The 20,641-nt window shown below is 41.9% G+C and overlaps 1 protein-coding gene across 3 annotated transcripts in view; it reads left to right on the top strand.

Moving 5' to 3' along the window:
* The window catches only part of phf2 (PHD finger protein 2), a 38,164-nt gene extending 18,248 nt beyond the window's left edge, over positions 1–19,916 (top strand). The window contains exons 5-22 of one of the 3 annotated variants that reach the window (XM_020647356.3): positions 196–337; positions 453–639; positions 777–939; positions 2,351–2,438; positions 3,263–3,369; positions 4,420–4,511; positions 4,933–5,022; positions 7,212–7,565; positions 7,792–7,908; positions 10,078–10,193; positions 10,424–10,602; positions 11,995–12,062; positions 13,432–13,598; positions 14,432–14,745; positions 15,567–15,662; positions 15,755–15,864; positions 15,950–16,265; positions 17,365–19,916. In XM_020647356.3, coding sequence (XP_020503012.2) covers positions 196–337; positions 453–639; positions 777–939; positions 2,351–2,438; positions 3,263–3,369; positions 4,420–4,511; positions 4,933–5,022; positions 7,212–7,565; positions 7,792–7,908; positions 10,078–10,193; positions 10,424–10,602; positions 11,995–12,062; positions 13,432–13,598; positions 14,432–14,745; positions 15,567–15,662; positions 15,755–15,864; positions 15,950–16,265; positions 17,365–17,453 — 2,795 coding nt within the window. In that variant the 3' untranslated portion in view covers positions 17,454–19,916. The remainder of the gene's footprint in view (positions 1–195; positions 338–452; positions 640–776; positions 940–2,350; positions 2,439–3,262; positions 3,370–4,419; positions 4,512–4,932; positions 5,023–7,211; positions 7,566–7,791; positions 7,909–10,077; positions 10,194–10,423; positions 10,603–11,994; positions 12,063–13,431; positions 13,599–14,431; positions 14,746–15,566; positions 15,663–15,754; positions 15,865–15,949; positions 16,266–17,364) is intronic. The other 2 variants (XM_065955345.1, XM_065955346.1) reach the window with 2 other exon arrangements.
* The last annotated feature ends 725 nt before the right edge of the window (positions 19,917–20,641 follow it).

Here is a 20,641-nt window from a genome sequence, read left to right as displayed (position 1 = left end):
TTTGGTGCATTGACTTCCCCACTTGTAAAATCATCTCTATGTAAACTATAGTATTGTTTCAGTAGAGGGCGCACGTGTTCTTTCATTTCCCTGTGCCCTGGTGCTCAGTCATGAGATCATTCACTACAAACAGTGTCTCCAGTATCACGACTACAGGCAGGTTCATGTTCATTGTGTCCTCTGTTCTCGTCTCAGGTCCCGATGTGGGAGTGGACGTCGTCGATGTCACCAAACAGAGCGACAGCAAGATGAAGCTCAAAGAGTTTGTGGATTTTTACTACAGCACCAACAGAAAGAAAGTCTTAAACGTCATCAACCTGGAGTTCTCTGACACGAGGTAACGCGGCGACGCTGGGGGACATGAGGTCGTGTAAGAAAGCGTGGGGGGGGGAAAACGCTCCTGGTGCTGATTTGGTGTTTTGTTTGTTTGTTTGTTTGTTTGTCTGGGACAGGATGAACAGTATCGTGGAGAGTCCGCAGATCGTGCGGCGGTTGTCGTGGGTAGAAAACTACTGGCCCGACGACGCTCTGCTCGGGAAGCCGAAGGTCACCAAATACTGTCTCATCTGTGTCAAAGACAGCTACACAGACTTCCACATCGAGTGCGGTGGCGCCTCCGTCTGGTACCACGTCTTAAAGGTCGGTAACGCTCCGCCGCTGATGTGAAACAGTTTATACTGAGTTACAGATGAAGAGACTTTCTGATGTTGAAGTGATGCTAGGTAACGCTGATGGCCGGGAGTCTTGATCGTGTTGTGTTTTTTTTTTTCCTGCAGGGAGAAAAGATCTTCTTCCTGATCAAGCCAACTTCCGCCAACCTGTCTCTGTACGAGCGCTGGAGATCATCGTCCAATAACAGCGAGATGTTCTTCGCCGACCAGGTGGACAAGTGTTACAAATGCATCCTGAAGCAGGGCCAGACGCTGTTCATCCCGTCAGGTCAGAGCTGCTCTCAGGTCACTCATGAGTCAGACCACAAACCATTTGGTTCATTAGGAGAAGTCGTCTTAAAATACAGAATCTTCATGTGTGTTGAGTTTTGATATCTAAGAAAACAGAAGACGCAGAGTGGGGGATTCTGGTAAGACTTCAACAACTCACCAGAGTGCATCAAGAGTGAACAGGTCAGAAAGCTGCAGCAGCACTTGTAGTACAAAGATAAACTTTATTAACTAATTAGACCCCTGATGAAGGACACAAGGCCAAATGTGTGGCTCTGATTAGTTAATAAAGTGTTGCCGGAGCTTTTTGACCTCTTCATATCTTAAAAACAAACGCAGTAAAACGATACCACAAGTGTATCTAATATAACTCCTGGATATGATGTACAAACATTCACCACACTGAGAGATGATTATTTATTTTCTCACTGCATTAAAAAAAAAACACGTTTCAAGACTCTCTTCTTCAGTTGCTGTGTAAAAAATCTACGGTAATTGTGTCAGTTATCAGACACAATCAAAGTGGACGTCAGAGTCGAGAAAACTATAGTTTGACTCTTTTCCAAACCGCCTACTACATATTACTATCAAACTGCAGATCTCATTCAACATTTGCATTGTGGGAAACACTGGGTTAGGGTTAGGTATTTTTGGCATAGTGCAGATCTTGCATGGGTTACTGCATACTGTATTTACTCTACTAGTACGTACTATTAGTTTATTATTTTAGTGAACGATTTGGACAACAGCCTTTGAAATGAAAAAGGCCTTTGTGGCTCCAGGAACCTGAAATGAACCAGACAATAGATATCAAACAGGTTTCACACATCTATAGGTGTACAACAAATATATACACAAATACAAAATATATAGGGTAAATGTGGTCCACTTTTTATTATTATTTTTTAGGCAATATATTTTGCGTTTTTGAATATATTTATTGAATAATTATAGATGAATGAACATCTTTTGGTTGATGTTTGAATGCGAGTTTGAGCTCTGAACATTTGATGGACGTGAGGGAGAACTGTCATGAAGATAAAAAGTTCTGACTTTAATCTAACTCTGTGGTGCAGGAGGCCAAATGAAATAAACAAACAAAGAAAAAATGAAAAGGTTTCAGAAATCATAACTAATAATAATAATTCTTGTTTAGTAATAATAATACTTTAATAGTCTAATAATTGTAATAATACTACTTTAATAGTCTTATAATAGTTATAATTTTAGTGTAAATATGAGGAGGGAAAATGTGAACACTAAACATCAGCCAGTTAGTAATGAAGTCGTGGATGAAGAAGGGAGGATAAAAACTATAATAGAAATTGTTCTTTTTTTTTGATCTGAAGCGTTACATAAATATCTGTATCCACTCACTTTTTTTCTTTTTCAATCCGTTTGTGCCTCAGGTTGGATCAACGCCATCCTGACGCCCGTGGACTGCCTGGCGTTCTCCGGTCACTTTGTCCACAACCTGAGTGTGGAGATGCAGATGAGGTGAGTCGACCTGTTTTCATGACACACACACACGCACACACACACACACACACACACACACACACACACACACGCCTGCTGCAGAGAGTCATGTTTTTATTTGGATTTATTTACTGGGACATAAGGACATTTTCTCCCTTCAGAGTACAATATTCAACTTCAAATACGAAGGCACATTTTTCAACGATTAACAGAACAGAGTGTGGGGCACCGGTGGCCTAGTGGTTAGTGTCTGCACGCCCCTTGTACGGAGTCTGTTGCACTCTTAAGTGTGCGGCCTGGGTTCAAATCCGACCTCTGTCTCCGTGGTCATCCTCAACTCTCTCTCTCTCCCTAATCCTGAATCTTTCCACTGTTCTGTCTCTCATAAAAGCATAAAAAAAAACCTTTAAAACATTTAAATAATAACAGAACAGAGCGGGAGAGTCTAAACCAGGTGACATAAACAAATCACATATGTAAGCGTTTTCTTTCTGTCACATGCTGAAGGATTTTGGAAATATCTGGAGTTCATTCTTCCATCTGGTTGACCTTTGAGTATTTACATCTATAAATAAAATGAATGAAAATCAAATGATTCATGAAGAAATAGTTAACTTGTGTTCTTCATAAATACTCCAGTTTTCACTGACAGAATGGAAAAGTCAATATGTTACAAAAATACACAAATCTCTAAATCTCAGAAAATGAGCCGACTCATCGTTCAACACGGAGTTCATGACATCATGTCTCCTCTGATCTTATCTGGTCGAGACGTTAGCACGGGACTGGATCAGAACTTGATCGTAGATTCAAATCCCACCGACCTTTTCTTTTCTCCTCAGAGCGTACGAAATCGAGAAGCGGCTAAAGGTCAAAACTCTCACCCCCTTCCCGAACTTCGAGACGGCATGCTGGTATGTGGGGCGACATCTGCTGGAGCGTTTCAAAGGTAAACTCGTTCATCAGTTAGATACACGTCTACATTTTCATTGTGTGAATGTAAACCTCTTTGCTTTATTTAACTTTTCTGTTTCTGCAGAAGAATGCACGAGAGCAGAGAACACACAAACACTTCCTCTCTCTCTCTCTCTCTCTCTCTCTCTCTCTCTCTCTCTCTCTCTCTCTCTCTCCCTCCACCCCTCACTTCACGTTAAGCATGTGGCTGCATGTCTGCTGCACAGATGAGGAGCTGGATGCTTTAATATTATTTCAGTCATTAAATCGGTGAATCGCCCAGTTCACAGATGATTAGCTTCAGAAGGTTTGGCCCAGCTAGAATCACTTGCTCCATTACGAGCCTGTGTTTAAACGGCTCAGCTGGCGTGGGCCTGCTGTTTATCTTTCCACCATTTTTCCCGTGTATGTGTGTGTATTGTGTGTGTATTGTGTGTGTGTGTGCACAGCTTCTTCTTTTTTCTTTTTTTTTTTTACCCACAAGGCTTTGCCATTAATGTACCATAATTCTTTTTAACTTCAAGGTCATCTCTTTCAGTCTCCGTCCTCTGCTGTGGTATTTCTCTTGATGTTATTAATAATTTCCTGTTTTGGTTTTAAATCTCCTTTCGGACGCTGCTTTTTTCTGCCGTTAAAGTCGGCCCCTCCTCCCCCCCAAAAAAACCCGGCAGTGATTGAGGAGATTTTTAGGGAGTAAACAAAGAGAGTGAGGGGCAAAGCATGAACGAAGCAGTGAGTCGGAAAGTGAAACAGTATTTTTTGATTTTGTGATAAACCCGGTGGAAGGTGCCACGCTTTAGTGTGTCTGATCTACACGTGTGTGCACACAGACCTGTACTCTGTTGGGGGCTACACCCCCCCCCCCCCCCCCCCCACACGTTAATGCCCTGAAACAACACACTCAGACAACACTGAGTCTGCTCCCGTTGAATCTCTGCTCTCCACACTGAACATCTTCTTTTTCTTTTTTTTTAGCGTATGACCTCTGAGATTTTAAAAGTCATGTTTCATTCAATGATAACATTTGCATTTCTTTTTTCTGCAGGTTTACATAAAGCAAATAAGCAACCAGCCCCATATCTGGTACACGGTGCCAAAATCATCAATGGAGCCTTCAGAGCTTGGACTAAGAAACAGGTACGGACGTGTCTGTGGAATGTGTGGCCATCCAAAGACGTTTTCACATGATGCACTCCTGAACATATCGAGATCATTTCAGGATTACTGCTCCTGATATTCTCCTGACCTGGCTGTTCACATTATGCTCCTCACAGCGGGAGACTATACCTGTCAGACATGAGGGGGTCGGGGGTCGGGGGTCGGGGGTCGGGGTGTCCTGAAACTCCAGGGGAAGTCAGAGTGAAAAATGTGTCTGCTTGCGTTCACACATACAGCTCCTCCTGGAAATATCAGGATTGTTTTCAGGAGTTTTCTGCATGTGTGAAACACTCTAAGATATTGTGAAACACTTTGTAATTATTATTTTTGTGTGTGTGTGTGTGTGTGTGTGTGTGTGTGTGTGTGTGTGTGTGTGTGTGTGTTTGTATTTTTGTAACAGGCCCTATTGGAACATGAAGATGAGCTTCCAGAGAACATGAAACCATCACAGCTGATTAAGGATCTTGCCAAAGAGATCAGACTGTCAGAGGTATTTGTTTTTTTTACTTTGGTAGAATTGATGGCTTCAATTTTTACTTTCGGCTGGTGGCCGAGTGGTTAGTTGGCGCGCCCACCCTACAGTCCTGGTGGTGGGTGGCCCGGGCTCGATTCCCACCTATGGCTCCTTTGCCGCATGTCATTCCCCTCTCCTCTCTCTCTCTCTCTCGCTCTCTGTCTCTCTCTCTCTCTCTCTCTCTCTCTCTCCAGATTTCAGATATTATCCACTTTCCTGTCTCTCTAATAAAGGCATAAAAAAAAGTCCCAAATAATGTAGACTCCAAATGAACTTGACCTGTGAGCCCCACATGACGAACACTAATGCTTCAGTGAGACCTGACCTAACTGTTCTGCTTTTAGTTTTTGTCCAAGTTAACATAATAAAGGCTGCAGAGATATTCATAGTTATCAGAGGATGGACATGTTTAATGTTGGCTTCTCATTGAAATGTCAGCTTTAGAAATATTACATAATCTGAAGAGGTTATGTAAGTTCATTGTAATGACTCCGTTGCCTTGTCTCTACATGAAACCAACGGGACAAACATTATGTTAAGCTTCTGTGTTTGCAGCTTAAGCCTTCACATGGTTATGTTCTCTTTTTTTTTGATTCCATTAAAGGAGAATACGACCTGGAGGCCCTGAGGAGCCTCGTTTGCTTTGCTGCAACAGTTTAAAGAAAAAAAAAAAAAACTGGCCAACCTTCAGCATAAAAAAACCCAACAATATGAATTGCTGTTGGAAAAAATAAAGGGACAAAAAATGCAGCAAGATAATCCACTCTGAGATTTAGAAAATAATTCAATATCTTTTGTGCAAAGTTCACGAGGGCTGTGCGCAGAGAGCGTCCTAAAAGAGCTGCAGAGCAAAACCAGTGTCACTGTGCAACGCTGCTGTTTGTGCATTTCTAAATGTGCCATTATGTTTGACGTTGGGGCAAAACTGTCTCCTTCTTTTGCAAATATTTCTAATTAAAAAAAAAAAAAAAAGAACTTATTGCAACACAAAATTGCCGTCTGCTGAGAGTTGGTGGTAACTGCGCCGCAGTATTTATAAAGGGATGTGACACACAAACTTTCCAGTGATCATGACAACAGTTCCACCTTTTGACAACTAAGAAATAAATGGTCTATAAATTAAATTTAATAATATGGCATTAAAATTGCAATAAATACTATAATGAAGGGGTAAATCCTTCAGGGGCCGCCTGTGGCTCCACCAACAGCTCAGCATGCAGCGTCTCTGGGACGCTCTTGAGGACACTGATGAGTGTTTGTTTTATGTGTCTGTCTCCTCCCTGACAGAAAGCGGTCATAAACATTCAAACTGACATCATAACTTTTGAGTCTGGACTTCTCAATTAACTGAAATGTATGATATAGATATATTAACCTGCATTGCCTCTGGTCACATCCTGTCAGCACCTGTGTGTCCAGTCGGAATTAAAGCTGTTCTTTTAAACTCACTGATGTTGTTTCCTCCTCTCTAGATCTTTGCTTGTGTTCTACTTACTCTCAATGTTTGTGATTGAATATCATTCGTGCAATATGCTTTGTGAACTGACCGTAAGACAGAGCTGATAGAAGGTGCAATGGACGTTCAGCAGCTGTAATCCATTCCTTGTGCAAAGCTCAAGTTCTACTGGACATAATATGAATCAATCAATCAATCAATCAATCAAACTTTATTTGTACAGCACCTTTCAGACAAATTAAATTGCAGTTCAAAGTGCTTAACAAGAGTGCAGAAAAGTTATTAACAAACAGTAGTTTATAAAATCATTGAGAGAGTAATGCACACCAATAAGAATAAAAAAATATGTATAAAAATAAAATAAAATAAAACATGACACATATCAAAGCAACAAGATATTAAAATAAATACATAAGAGGAAAATATTTAAAATTGTAGTAGGATAAAAAAGACAATACAGTAATGTTAAGATTTGATATAAAGCCAGACTGAATAAATGAGTTTTAAGACTGCGTTTAAAAATCTCGATATTCTTGGCTCCTCTCAGACGCTCAGGAAGGTCGTTCCACAGTCTCGGAGCGTAACAGCTGAAAGCAGCGTCGCCAAATAACTATGATTTATTAATAAGTCTTTAACCCTCACACTGCCAGAGTTCATTGTGGCTTTGTCGTTATTGCTCACTTTAAAGTTCTCTGCTTTTTTTTTCTAGAATGCAACAAAAGCCATTAAGAGTGAGCCCAGCATCAAGGTGCCAGTGGAGGAGCCCCCGTCAACCCACTCGGAGCCCGAAGAGCCCGTCTCCCCGGCCCACGTCCCCTCGCCAAGCAGAGAGAAAGCCCGGAAGAAAGCTTCCAAACCCCCGAAACCCCCCAAACCTCCCAAACCCCCAAAGATGCCCAAAGCCCCCAAACCTCCAAAGGTACCTAAGGTGAAGGAAGGAGGAAAGAAGAAAGCCAAGAAAGCCAAGGAGTCGTCGCCGCCTCCTAAACCCTCCAGCTTTGCAGCTCTCGAGTCCCACGCAAAAGACATCTTGAGTAAGATGGACCAGCCGAAAAAGACAAAGGTGAGAAACGACGCGTGGACGTAGCATGAACTAACAAGCGTTCTTATCTTTTTACATAACTATTTATAGTCTTAGTGTTAACTTTATGCACGCAATCTTGATTAGCCATGAGCAGAACGCTTTATTCAGATGTGACAGCATGCAGAACAGACAATGCAGCCAGTACTTTCTGAAGAATCTTTTGAGATATAAATTGTGCCCTTCATTGAATTCTGTCCATTTCCAGGCTGTTAAAAATGTCCTGAGTATGTCAGAGAAGGAAATATCCAAGCAGAACAATGTGGACAAGTTTGAAATCAGAGAGCAGAATAAAAACAAGACAGAAGCAAAGTGGAAATATAAGGTAAGCTCATTTCATCGGACGAAAAAAAATATGTCAGGGATGGAAATAAAGGCTGAGATAAAAAAGAAAAAAAGAAAAAGAAAGAACGACAAAAAAACAAAAAAACATTTAAGGGATAAATAAAGTGGAAAGCTTGGAAAGATGGAGTTGTGACGCAGCAGGGGTGAAGGTTAAAAGCCGGGCAACTTAAGTGGTTTGGACACTTCAAAGAAATCAGCCAAAAAAAAAAGAGGATGTGGCCTAAGTCACACATTTCTGTCTGTAGTTGTTTAGAGCCGCTTCAGAAACATCCGCCCAGCCCGCTGTTTACTTAATGGAATAACGCCATGTCCACTGTGTTCCATCTAAGTACTTACACATGGCCCTCAAACTCTGCTGTATAATTAATGCTGACCAGCAGGGGGGGGGGGCTTTTATGAGGGAGGAGGTGGTGAGACATTAACGGGCTTCGGTTTCTGTTGAGGCATGTTTGCAGTGACCCTGAGGAGCTCCGCCCCGCTGCTCCTTTGCATCAGGAACAGCAGAGACCCTGTGAGATGTTTACAAAGGTCACTGGGAGACCACGCCATCATCTCTTTAGATATTCTGCTGAATCATAGAAAAGTTCACTCAGCTCAGTCTGTGCAGCGTGCAGGACAGTGTGGCTCCATATGTCACCGTCAATGCACTGAAAAATTAAAAAATAAGACGATGTGAATCATCAGTGTCGGGTTACACTCCAGCATCACATGCCTTTCATTTAGGAGTTGAAGAGTGAATATTTGGAAAACATATATTCTTGGATTTCACTTAATTTACACTGTCTGCTCCGTGGTGATTCTCATGGCAGCTGGTTTGCATTCCTCCGAGCAGATTTTGGTTTTGTCTGAAAATTGGGTCAGAAAAGAAGTTAGAAATGAAAAGATCTGTGGAGAGCAACACTAGGATCGTTTTATACATTTTCTCTGTATTTTTGTGTTCTTGATTAAATAACTTTTTACTAGACTTAGACGCTTGAAACAGCCATTAGTAGGAGGAAATTAAATTACTTATGATCACATCCTGAAAAAGTATTAGGGCGACATAGTGTCAGAATATATAAATCTGAAAAACATTCATCACTAACTACACACTGAAGTGTTAAATTCACCAGGCTTTGATGAGTATAAATAAACCAGAGTGTGTATGATGGACAGGTCAGTAACCCGAGCATTACAGCTGGACCATGTCTTCCTTTATTTCTTTTACATATATATTTTACTGCAGTATTATTCAGGCTGTCAGCGATTAATTTATGTCTGAAATTAAAGTTTTTGGGGTTTTTTTGCGCAGTCAATCCCATGCTATTTTGTCCCTTTAGGCTCACCGTAGATAAGTCTCCGTTAGTGTCTCCCTGTAGTCACAGTGATGGAAAAGAAGGACACTGCTGCGTCTTTGATTGTCTCATTTAACTTTAGACAGCTCAGCTGAAGAGTCCAAAGTAATATCCACCTCATGACATCAAACATTTCACATCTTGTACCGTTGTTCCTTTGAGCTGTTTTCATTTACTTTTTGATTTGTTAAGAGTGGTTAATTTTACCCGTCGTAACCTTTTGATCTACTAGAAGGTCCTTACCTTATTTCAAAATAAAAGCCTAACAATTTCTATTTTTAACAGTAAAAAATGTAAATTCAAACATGTGGTTTAATGTAATGATTAACTATAGAAATTAAACAATTATAAAAAAAAAATAATCGTTTCCCAGCCCTAATAATTATATATTTTAATTAGGGCTTGTTTAACAAAAACAAGTGTGTGAAGAGACAGAAATACTTCATAGAGCTGAGCGGGTCAGCAGAAACAGATGTTCTTCCTCTTGTGCCCTTATTAATAAATTCAGCTTTTAGTCCTTTTTTTTTTAAATGCTTGTTCTGGGCGCTGGTGGCCTGGTGATAGGTCTGTACGCCCTATGTGCAGGGGGTTGGGGGGGTCCTCAACAGGAGCGGCCCGGGTTCAGGTCCGGCATGTGGCTACATTCCCGCATGTTTTCCCCCCACTCATCCACTGTCCTGTCTCTACAATAGAGACATAAAAAGCCCCAAAAATAAATCTTTTTAAAGAAGTGCATGTCCCGCTGTGTCTCTCAGTTAATGTTGTGTCAGCTTCTTTTGTGTCTCATCTCCTTTTTTTTTTTCTCCACCTCACAGAACAGTAAACCCGACTCTCTGCTGAAAATGGAGGAAGAATGCAAGTTTGATAGAACGCCGCTGTCGGGCAATAAGGACAGATTCAGCTTCACGATGTCTCACAAGAAAATGCTGGGGTATGTATGGAATGTCTGATTGCAGCCTAAACGTTTCATGAACAGTCTTTGGAGAGGAGAGCGCGTTAGCCCTTTTTTCATGTGGTGTTTTTTTTCTTCTGATTATTATACAGCTATGTGGCTATCAGCGGCGTTTCCATTAGCGATAATTCAAGGACTCCTCGCTGTGAGTGCCCTGGCTGAGCCTCACACATCACTCCCTTATACTCTCCTGTGGTTTTCCTTTTCAGCTCCAAGGCGCTGAAACCACAGACCAACTCGAGTGTTTTTGGATCATTACAAAACCTGAAAGAGGACAAAAGCAAGCCAGTGAGGGACGAGTATGAGTACGTCTCGGACGAGGGGGAGCTGAAGATCGACGAGTTCCCCATCAGGCGGAAAAAGAACACGGTCAAGAGAGATCAGTCCTGTGAGTGTCAGAAGAGTGTTTGCAGAGTCTCACTGTGTGCTTACTCAAAAATGTCTTACATGGAATGCAGCAGTGGTTAGCGCTGTTGCCTCACAGCGAGGAGGTTCCTGGTTCGAGTCCCCGACGGACGGGAGCCTCTCTGTGTGGAGTCTCCCCGTGCATGCTGGGTACTCCGGCTTCCTCCCGCAGTCCAAAGACATGCTCGTTAGGTTAACTGGTGACTCTGAATTGTAGGTGTGAATGTGAGTGTGTCTGGTTGTCTGTCTCTATATGTCAGCCCTGTGATTGGCTGGTGAACACAACGACCCCGCCTCTCGCCCGATGACAGCTGGGATCGGCTCCAGCCCCACCCGCGAGCACCGGTGTAGATAATGGATTGAATGGATGGATGAATGCAGCATTGGGTTAAAAAAAAAGAGTTAAAAATTGGCATTTCATGTTTGGCCAGATAATTATGTTTTTTTTGTATTTTTTGAAAAAAATCAATTTCAGACCCTTGGAGCAACTTTTCCCTCCTCTTGGGTTTACTGTTTTTTGTAGTTTAAAAAATCCCATTAAGACCAGAGGAAGATAGATCGAAACGCTGCCCCGTTTACGTAAATGAAATTGTCCCATTTGGAGCCGAGCAGCGCGCTGACCTTTCTCTTCTTCTGCAGTTTGTACATTTCTTGTCCTGCACCTGTTTGCATTTTGCCTCGATGTGCACACTTCAGTTTTCTGTTTTTTTTTTAAACCCAAATGGAGCCATCACAGCTTTGTGATCCTGAATAAGAACTGTGACATCATCGCTCTACATACGTAGTTAGCTACATAAGCTTCCTTCCTTTCTTTGAGCCACGGGGATTCATTATATATAAACATTTCTCCTTGAGCTCATTTGTTGTTGTCAGAAAGTCAAAAAAAAAAAAAAGAATCATAAAAAGTGAGTCAGATAAGTATTTAAAAGAACAATTCTAACAACACGAGCTCGCTCCAGGCGAACGAGTTGTTGACGACTTTCAATCCTGACTTTTGAATCACGATCACTCTTGAAGTATCTACAGCCAAACTGATTCTTTTTGTTTTTGTTACAGGCACTATAATCCCCTGAATGATGTTTAGCATTCATTCAAAAGATTCTGCACAATGACACCTTTTCAAAATAAAAGTCTCTTCAGATTAGAAAAATTGTGATTTAGCTGTTTTAGCTGTTCACAACAGTCAGACTGTTTAACATCATCACCACCATGTGACTTTTACCTGACTGTGGACTACATCTTCAGCTCAGTTCTCGCATTAAGTGTATTTATTTGTATTTTTTGTATTCATTTTAAATGTGCATATAAGCCTCTATGTGTTTTTTTTGGGGGGGGGGGGAATTATTAATACTGACTGATTTTTTGTTTCTTTTAGTTTTGTCTGACATCAGAGAGCCAATTCAACCAGCCAAGAAACCAAAGTTCCAACCCATGACGACCAAGGTATGTGTGACATGTTACTTAATGTTTAATATCTGTTAATGTGAGAAACAGTTTCCTGATTGATAACTGTGGAGGACTTCATTTAAGAGACGATTAAGATCCCTCAGTTCCCTCTGCTAGTCTCCTCACCAGCTCACCGATCACAGCATCGTTTAAAAATGTAACATTGGTGTTGTTGAAATCACTGTAAGTGTGGACGGCCACACACTGATGAGCATGAAGAAAGGCAGAGGAAGAAACTGTTATACTCCAGACGTTAGAGGTCACAAGTTGGAACAATGTCGTTCATGTTTTATAGTTTCTCAGATCCGAGGCTGGGTCACTGAAATGGGCTTTTTGTCCCACTGACCCAGATTCTCCACACTCACCGTGTCCCACATTCATTTTGTGTCTCTTGTGTTTTGGTGACTTTAGTGAACGCACGTTAGTTTGGGAATGTCTGAAGGCTCGTCTGTATTTCAACATGTTTTGTCTACGTGTCTGAAACTACATTCCTACATGTTTAATGGAGGTCTAAAGGGGTCTACAGTTGCCCCCCCTCTTTCTTAGGCTCAGTTAATGTAAGACCACGCAGGGCAGGTTTATTTATGAAGCAGCATTCATACTTTACAGAGTTCAAAACAGAGCATTAGGAACATTAAGAGCATTAAAAGAGATCTGACATTAAACTAAATCAAGACATTAAAATCTCCAAAAGAAGGAAAGACGTCTGGCAAAAATATATCTAAATAGTGATCATATTAAAATGATTAAGTTAGACTGTAAAATCATTACACAGCATATATATAACAGTTCACTTTGAAATTAAATGAAAATTAGATTGAAAAATGATTGAACTGATGGGAAGGCAGGAGTAAATAAACCTGTTTTTAAAGATCTTACAGATTAAAGAAGTCTCGGGTTCACTGATGACATCAAATTAAAAAGCAGGAACACGGTCATTAGAAATAAATACTTAACAACGCAGAGAAGGGAATCGCTCAAACAGAGAAATCACTCTCAGAACAAATAGACTGCAGGTATCTGAACTTTTGGGCTGCATGGTGGTGCAGTGGTTAGCGTTGTCACCTCACAGCGAGGAGCTTCCTGGTTACTCCGACTTCCTCCCACACTCCAAAAACATGCACGTTAGGTTAACTGGTGACTCTACATTGTAGGTGTGAATGTGAGTGTGTCTGGTTGTCTGTCTCTATATGTCAGTCCTGTGATTTACTGGCGACTGGTCCAGGGTGAACCCCCGCCTCTCGCCCTATGACAGCTGGGATCGGCTCCAGCCCCCGTGTGACCCTGATCTGTAAAAGCTGTAAAGATGATGGATGGCTCTTAGCTTTGTCCCACAGTCCTAATCGTCTCTTTTCTACCATCAAAGAGTGTCGAGTCCTCGGACGAAGAGACTCTGCACATAGACACAGAGGCCAAGCCGGAGGTCAAAGGTCGCAACTCCAAGGTGAAGAAAAAGGGCGGCAGCGCCGCTGGGATTCTCGACCTGCTGCAGGCGAGCAAGCAAGTGGGTGGGATCGACTACAGCGCCAACAGGTAGACTTGACCTCCCTGACTTCCCCCCCCCCTCTCCCCCTCCCCCCTTTACTTCTTCACTCCATTTCCCCTCAACGCCAATTGAACTCTTACATATAAACACAGTACAGTACAGGCCCAGCGTTACTCCCTAAATGGCTCCCGCTGGACCTCTTGTCTTCACGGTACATGGCTTTGAAGACGTTTGCTCCTTAATGGGGCAGCTCACTGACAAACAAACGGCCCGCTCAACGAGAACGTAATTGGATGAAAAAAGATTAATTCGATAACTTTGCTCGGAGCTGAAAAATTAGGCAACAACTGAAGCAACAGTTTAGTCAGAATCTGTCAGCAGTTTGTGTAAAGTCAATGTTTGTTTCATCCTGCCTTCATCGATCAAAGCGTGTTTCGGCTCCAGGCTCTTCCCTTTCGCCTAGTCGCTGTTTGCTGTTTTGTTCGGCTCTTGATGGTCTACTTCCACCGCACTGAAAGCTACAAATGAGCAATGAAAGAACCGAGGAAGACTTTGGCAGAAATATGTTAATTTTCTCAAATTGTTTTGGCGCTTTTGAAGAGGAAGTTGTGTTGGTGTGAGGGGAACGAAGGGACCTCGCGTTTGATGGTCAATTTGCTCATTCTGAAGCCCAGCTGGAACGAGGTGGACGTTTGTTAGGTTCGACACTTCTTCGCTCGCCCAGATTCAGTTAAACATTCTGCAGCTGTTATCATTTCAGATAACGATGACTCGTAGCCCCCAGCAGCTCTTTGATTTCTCTCACTCTTCTCCTCTGCCGGCGTGTCGACTGCTGTGTAATGGCTGTATTGTTGTGTATTCTTTATTGACGTACTTACAGTCAGCCACCTGCATCTCCCAGCACACAGGAGGCCATTCAGGGCATGCTGTCCATGGCCAACCTGTCGTCTTCAGACAGCTTGCAGCAGCCGTGGAGCAACAGCCAGTCCAAAAGCAATAGCCAGTCGAAGAGCAACTCGCACGGCGCGCAAGGCGGCAAGAAGTCGGGCGGAGGAGGAGGCGGCGGCGGCAGCAACGGCAAGCGGCCCACCAAACGGCTCCCGAAGAAACCCAGAAAGAGCAGCAGCATCGAGAGTCTGGACTACGATGACGAGCACGATCACATGGACGCATGCTTCAAGGACTCTGATTATGGTAAGCAGTGGAAGCTGACTCCTCCCTCTTAAATTACTTGTTTTTTAAAAAGGCGGTAGGTGATCGGAGCTGGCCCGAGGTCAGGACACGATCGCAGGGTGATTTTCTGAGCAAATTGAATGAGAAAATAATTATCTGCAAACAGGTTGCTGTTAAAAACACATCGACCCGCTGATGGAGCAACATGCGGGTCTTTAATTCTGAAAGTTTGGCCTGGAACTTTTCATCAGGAGGAGATGATGATGGTTTAGGTTTATTTTCCGTGCAGTGATTCCATTCCTTTTCGTGCTGCTCCAATTTGTAATTCTTTTTTCTTTTCTTTGTGAAGCCCGTCCAAACACATCTGTGCGGACCCTCCCAGCTTGTTAATAAGCCATTAACACGAGTTATTTTACGTGCTTTTTTGAACTTCCAATTGGTGTCTACTTAGTTGTTCGTCGCACGAACGTTCATGCACTGAAATCTTACAGCCTGCATGAAGCTTTTATTCCATAATGGGACTCTTTTGTTCTTCTGTAAACAGGATTTTTTTAACCTTGATCAGCTAATTATCAGTTATCAAAAGGTCTGGATTGGATTGGTTTGTTAAGTCAGACACACAGAGAGAGACAGGGGAAGTCCACAGCCGTCTCACAGCTGTCCTGCATGCTGTCACTGGAAATTTCCAGGGAGCAGAATTAAGTGCTCCTAAGTCACATTCCATGCTCAACATATGTGAAAATAATGACCTTGTAATGGTGGATGTTTTTCTTCCCACATCCTCTCAGTGAAGACCTTACACGCATGACATGTTAGTAATCTGTGACATCTCTGGATTCTAGTTTACCCCTCGTTGGAGTCCGAAGAGGATAATCCTGTGTTCAAATCCAGATCGAAAAAGCGGAAAAGCAGTGACGACACTCCGTACAGCCCGACAGGTGAATACTGTGGATTGTGGATTCAAAGGTCTGTAATGTTTAGTTAATAAAAGCCGAATGATCTGTAAACCGTTCCATCCATGTCGTCACAGCCCGGGTAGGACCCTCGGTTCCTCGACAGGAGCGACCTGCGAGAGACGGAGCCAGAGTGGCGTCCATAGAGACGGGGCTGGCAGCGGCTGCAGCAAAGCTGTCCCATCAGGTATGTCGTCATCGTGTGTGTTTTTTACATTAAAGAGCACCTGGTCCTGTTAAGAAACACTCAACAAAACAACATGTGTCACTAGGAGGAGCAGCAGAAAACCAAGAAGAAGAAGAAAAGTACCAAAAAGAAGGCAATAGTAATGGAGGAGCCCCAGAGAATCTCTCAGGACAGCAGCTCGCCGGATCACAATCTGGACTCCCACGACAGCAGCCCGATCGACCACGAGTTCAACACTGGCACGGTGAAGTCGCCGGGAGGCCCGCAGCCCATGGCGCCGGGCGTGTTCCTCAGCCACAGGCGACCATCCATGTCTTCTCCCAACAACAGCAACAACTCCTCGAGCACCAACAGCAGCAGCATGCCCAAGGCAGACCGAGGGGGGTCAGCGGAGGCCAAAGGTGAGTCATCATAACCACGATTCATATGAGATGATCAAAAAAAGTAGGAAACATATTTAGATTCTGTAAGGATCATTTCAGGTTTTCAAGGTTTCATTTCTGCCAAAATACTTGCCAAAAACATTTTGCCCGAGGGGGATCCTTGTCGGTGGCTAATGCTATATGGGGGTCCATGGCAAAGTCTGGGAACCCTTTGTTCTAAGCTGCATGCCATGTTGGTCCAATATATAATAATGTAAAGAAGAGTATTAATATTCATCCACTGAATGTACATCCAGATGGATTTCTTTTATGAAGTGATTTTATCAAATTACAGGTCATGATCAGAGTGACAGAGCAGCATTTATGTTGCAAGGAGCAGCAGACTCTGAAAACAGGTCGTGCAGTCTGTGAAAACTTTAAGGTGCAATGTTGCACATTTTTTTATTTGTAAAGATGGAAATTAAAGTGTCATACTAGAGGCTTTCTCCTTTAGGGAAAAAAATAAAAAAATGCCTTAATCCAAGAGTCACTGTGTGCTAAACCTCCAGCCAATCATACGGCCAGGGGGACGAAAGAGTTCTTGGAAATAAAACCTCTGAAGCGGATTTTTCACACTGAATCTAACTTTGTTGCACTGACCAGGTCGGCTCTCCTGGATTTTATCTCATGAATGTTCATCCAGCTTGATTTCATTTAATTACCTGATTTTCCACATTTACACGTAGTGATCAGTTTCAAAATAAACTGACCTGAAATAACTCCATCAGTTCTTTTTTATGGAATTAACCTATCAGTCAGAATTTTGGACCGTCTCCCCTGGCAACAAGGAGGAACTATAAGCTCTAATGCTGCATGTATGGAAGACTGTGTCTGTTGTTTCTCTGCAGGAGCAGGAAGGAGCTGTAATCATATCACTGCCAAGAGTTTCATCTGATTCCCCTTGTTGCCAATAGGTGGCAGTAATGGGTCAAGAATGTGATGCTTGCAGACTTGCACGCTGTAGTACCTGTTATATTGATTGTTTTGAAGTAAAGAAAAGAGTGAAATCTGTCAAGTAACACAAGGAGCTGTAACACTCATATCTCATCTCCCTGTCTTCTCCTTCTTCTCCTCACAGCTAAGCGGCTAAAGAAAGGCATGGCAACAGCCAAACAGAGACTTGGAAAGATTTTAAAGATCCATCGAAATGGAAAGCTCCTCCTGTAGCACGCAGCAGAGACTGCTGTAGGGACTGGGAATTCACGAGCTGGGTCCAATCCCAAACTCAGCCCGTGTTCACTGAATAAAGCCAACAATGAGGAGAGGAGAAAACGAAACAGAAAATCATGCATTTTTTCAATTTCTAAGAAGAACATCACTCAAATAGGTTTTTGCCTCTACTTATACTTTATAACTTTCAGATATTGAAGTGTACAGAACCTACTATAAATATTTTTTAAGAGAACATGTCTCATTTTACTACAGCTGTCAGTTTATCAGGGGTTGCTAAAACATGAAGTAGAAGTACATTTGCAGTCATTCCAAGATTTTTCGAAAGTATCCCTTGCATGTATTCAGTTGCATGTGCGCTTGGATCAGGGGGTCGTGGGTTTGGGGGGCGGGGGGGGGGGGAGGGATTTTACACATTAAGTCCTACGTAATGGATGCAGCTTATCATTGCCACACTGAGGATGCACGGGTTGAAACGGAGGAAAAGGAAATCGCCTCCGTTCTTCGGTTTTGAATTTGTGTCGAGTCAAGCATTTATCTCCATGACGTCAACACTTATGTTGCAGAGCACTATCAGCGCTGGTATTTATTTATTCCTGTTGTTATATATATATATATATATCTATAGGAAGTGAGACTTCACACCACAAATTATAAAGCACAAGTCGTATCAAAGCAGCAGCAGGGTCATGACGAGTCCCGCCGTTTGAAAGATTTGGCTCCCACGGGACTGAGTGGATGACGCCTGCTGAACAGGATTGTGGGTATTTGGAAACATGACCATCATAGGAACCTGTAGCTAATGATAAGCCTCATCCATGTCAGGTCTGCAGTTACATGGGGATACTTTCTCTCTTCTTTTGCTTTCACAGGCAGCACCCGACACCTTCCCACTCCTCTCTCTGCATTTTATGTGGCTTCACTCAGTACAGTATGTAGAATGTAGCTTGTACATAGCCTTTTCAATTACCACTTTTTCTATCCTTTCATCCCCTTAAGGCTTTTAATTCTACATTTTTACCAGTTTTGCTAATTATGAATAAATGAATCTAAATATATATATATATGGTTATACATTATAGTCCTCATTTTGGAACTTTTTTGATTTTTTTTTTTTTTTTTTCTTTAATTGCAGAGATTCATTTTTGTATTATTTCCGGTCCTGTTAGATTGGAAGGTGTTGCCTGGAGAACAACTGAAGACGTAAATAAAAAAAAAACATTTTATTGTCATATGGCCTTACATACACAAAGCTAATTGTATTGTGATTCTGTTTGAGCAAGAGATGAAGCTTTGGGGGTGTAAATTATATAAAAGAAGAAGAAGAAGGAAAAAAACAAAGAAAAAACAAAACAAAAAAAAGACACTTAAAAGTTTCTATGACCAGCCTCTTGTTCGAGTTCTAGTATCCTGAAGGGTTTCGGAATTATTTTACTAGCACCTTGTGAAGTGTTTATGTGTCAGTGATGTAATTTATTAATGTTTGTAGCTTTTTTATACTTGTACAATTCTTAAGAGTTCTTTTCGTTTGGAATATTTCATCAACTTGTGAAATGACCCTTAGCAGAATATTTTTGTTTTTACGTTTTTTTTTTTTTTTGTTTTTTTTTGGGACGTTTCTTCCTCTTGGTTTTTGGATGTATGTGACGGGGGAGGAGGAGGAGGAGGAGGAGGGGGGGGGAGGGGGGGGCATCATGAACATGTTACACGCTCGAATCTACATAAGCAAACTTTTTTTTGTTTTTAACCTCCACTCTGTCTTCATTCAATGTCTATGATATCATGATAAAAACAGTTCATTATGATTCTTATTGTTCATATTATCATTATAAGCGACTGCGTCCACGCCTCCATCACACTGATTTTTTTCATTTTTGGTCCGGACATATTCAAACGGCGCTACATGTGCTCCATATAGCAGCAGTGTTTGAGTCAGAAGTGTAAACCATGCGTCCGCCTCTCAGATACAGTATGACATGCGCTCCGATCAAACTCTGCCGTTAGGACATACTGTATTCTTCAGGTTTTTTTTTTTCTGTTTTTTTTTTTTCCATTTGTACAACATGTGTGTTTTCGTTGTCGTGGTTTATTTTTCTATGTCTGACTTATTAAATGCATCCACTGTGCCAGGACAGTGAATGATACCTGTTGTAGCTGTCTTCCCTCACTGTTATTTACAGTACTAGTAAGTATTTACAATCCTTTTTGACCTGAAACTATATTTTTCTGTATTTAGACGATTCTGTTTGAGATCATGGCTCACTTTTTTAAGACATAAAGAGGAAAAATGGCAGACTCCGAGGAGCAAACATATTGTTATTGAATGATATGATTGTCCGCCTTGTTTACTTTTGCAATACAGTTACTGTGGAAAACCTTCGTTGTAATGTGTTCCTCCTCCACTTTGCAAAGTGAAGGCTTCTGTGGTGACGACGACTAAACATGTTTGTTTTTTCCTGCTCCGCATTGTCATGCTTTGTAGTCGCATCGAATCCAGCACCACACTGATCACAAACTGACCTCGGCTTCTTCTTCTTCTTCTCTCGCTCTCTTTTTTTTTTTCTTCTTTTTAACACATCAATCAACCGAGCTTTTAGCTGCTGGACTCACTTTGGGCTCTCCGCCTCCTGGAGCTGTAGCAGCTGCTTTAGCCAAGTCATTAATTAAAACCAAGCCAAAGTCAACTCCATTAAAAATGTATAAACGTTGAATGGCTCTAAAGAGGTCAGTGTTTTGACTCAAGAACGCCCTCTCACCATTCAGAGCAGGTGTTACAAAGTTGAAATAAGTCATACACTGAATGTATATAGGAGCTACTGACACAACTCCTCCAACTGCTTATGGCCTAGACGAACACTTTTCACTCGTAGATCAAGATGAAAGATGAACTTTGTTGTCTCAAAAAGTGAGAAATGTGGGTCTTGGGCTCTACACCCGTGCTGCAGCCGATAAAGAGACAACAAACATCATTCACATTTACCACGGAGTATTATGGACACACTTACAGGGATTTTTGTTTTTAGATTTTGTGATTAAAGTCATACATTTACTAGAATAAAGTTACAAATTTACGAGCATAAAGTCATTATTTTAGTCTATAGCTAAATCAGAAGATGAGCAGCCGTCTGTTTGAACATGAGGAACGTGGAGCATCTTGTGAAGTCATACTTTAGTAAAAGTTTCAC

Source organism: Labrus bergylta, chromosome 5 (assembly GCF_963930695.1).
Source record: "Labrus bergylta chromosome 5, fLabBer1.1, whole genome shotgun sequence".
Classification (NCBI taxonomy): domain Eukaryota; kingdom Metazoa; phylum Chordata; class Actinopteri; order Labriformes; family Labridae; genus Labrus; species Labrus bergylta.
The sequence above is the reverse complement of the archived record's forward strand: the minus strand, read 5'-3'. Positions and strand labels throughout refer to the sequence as shown.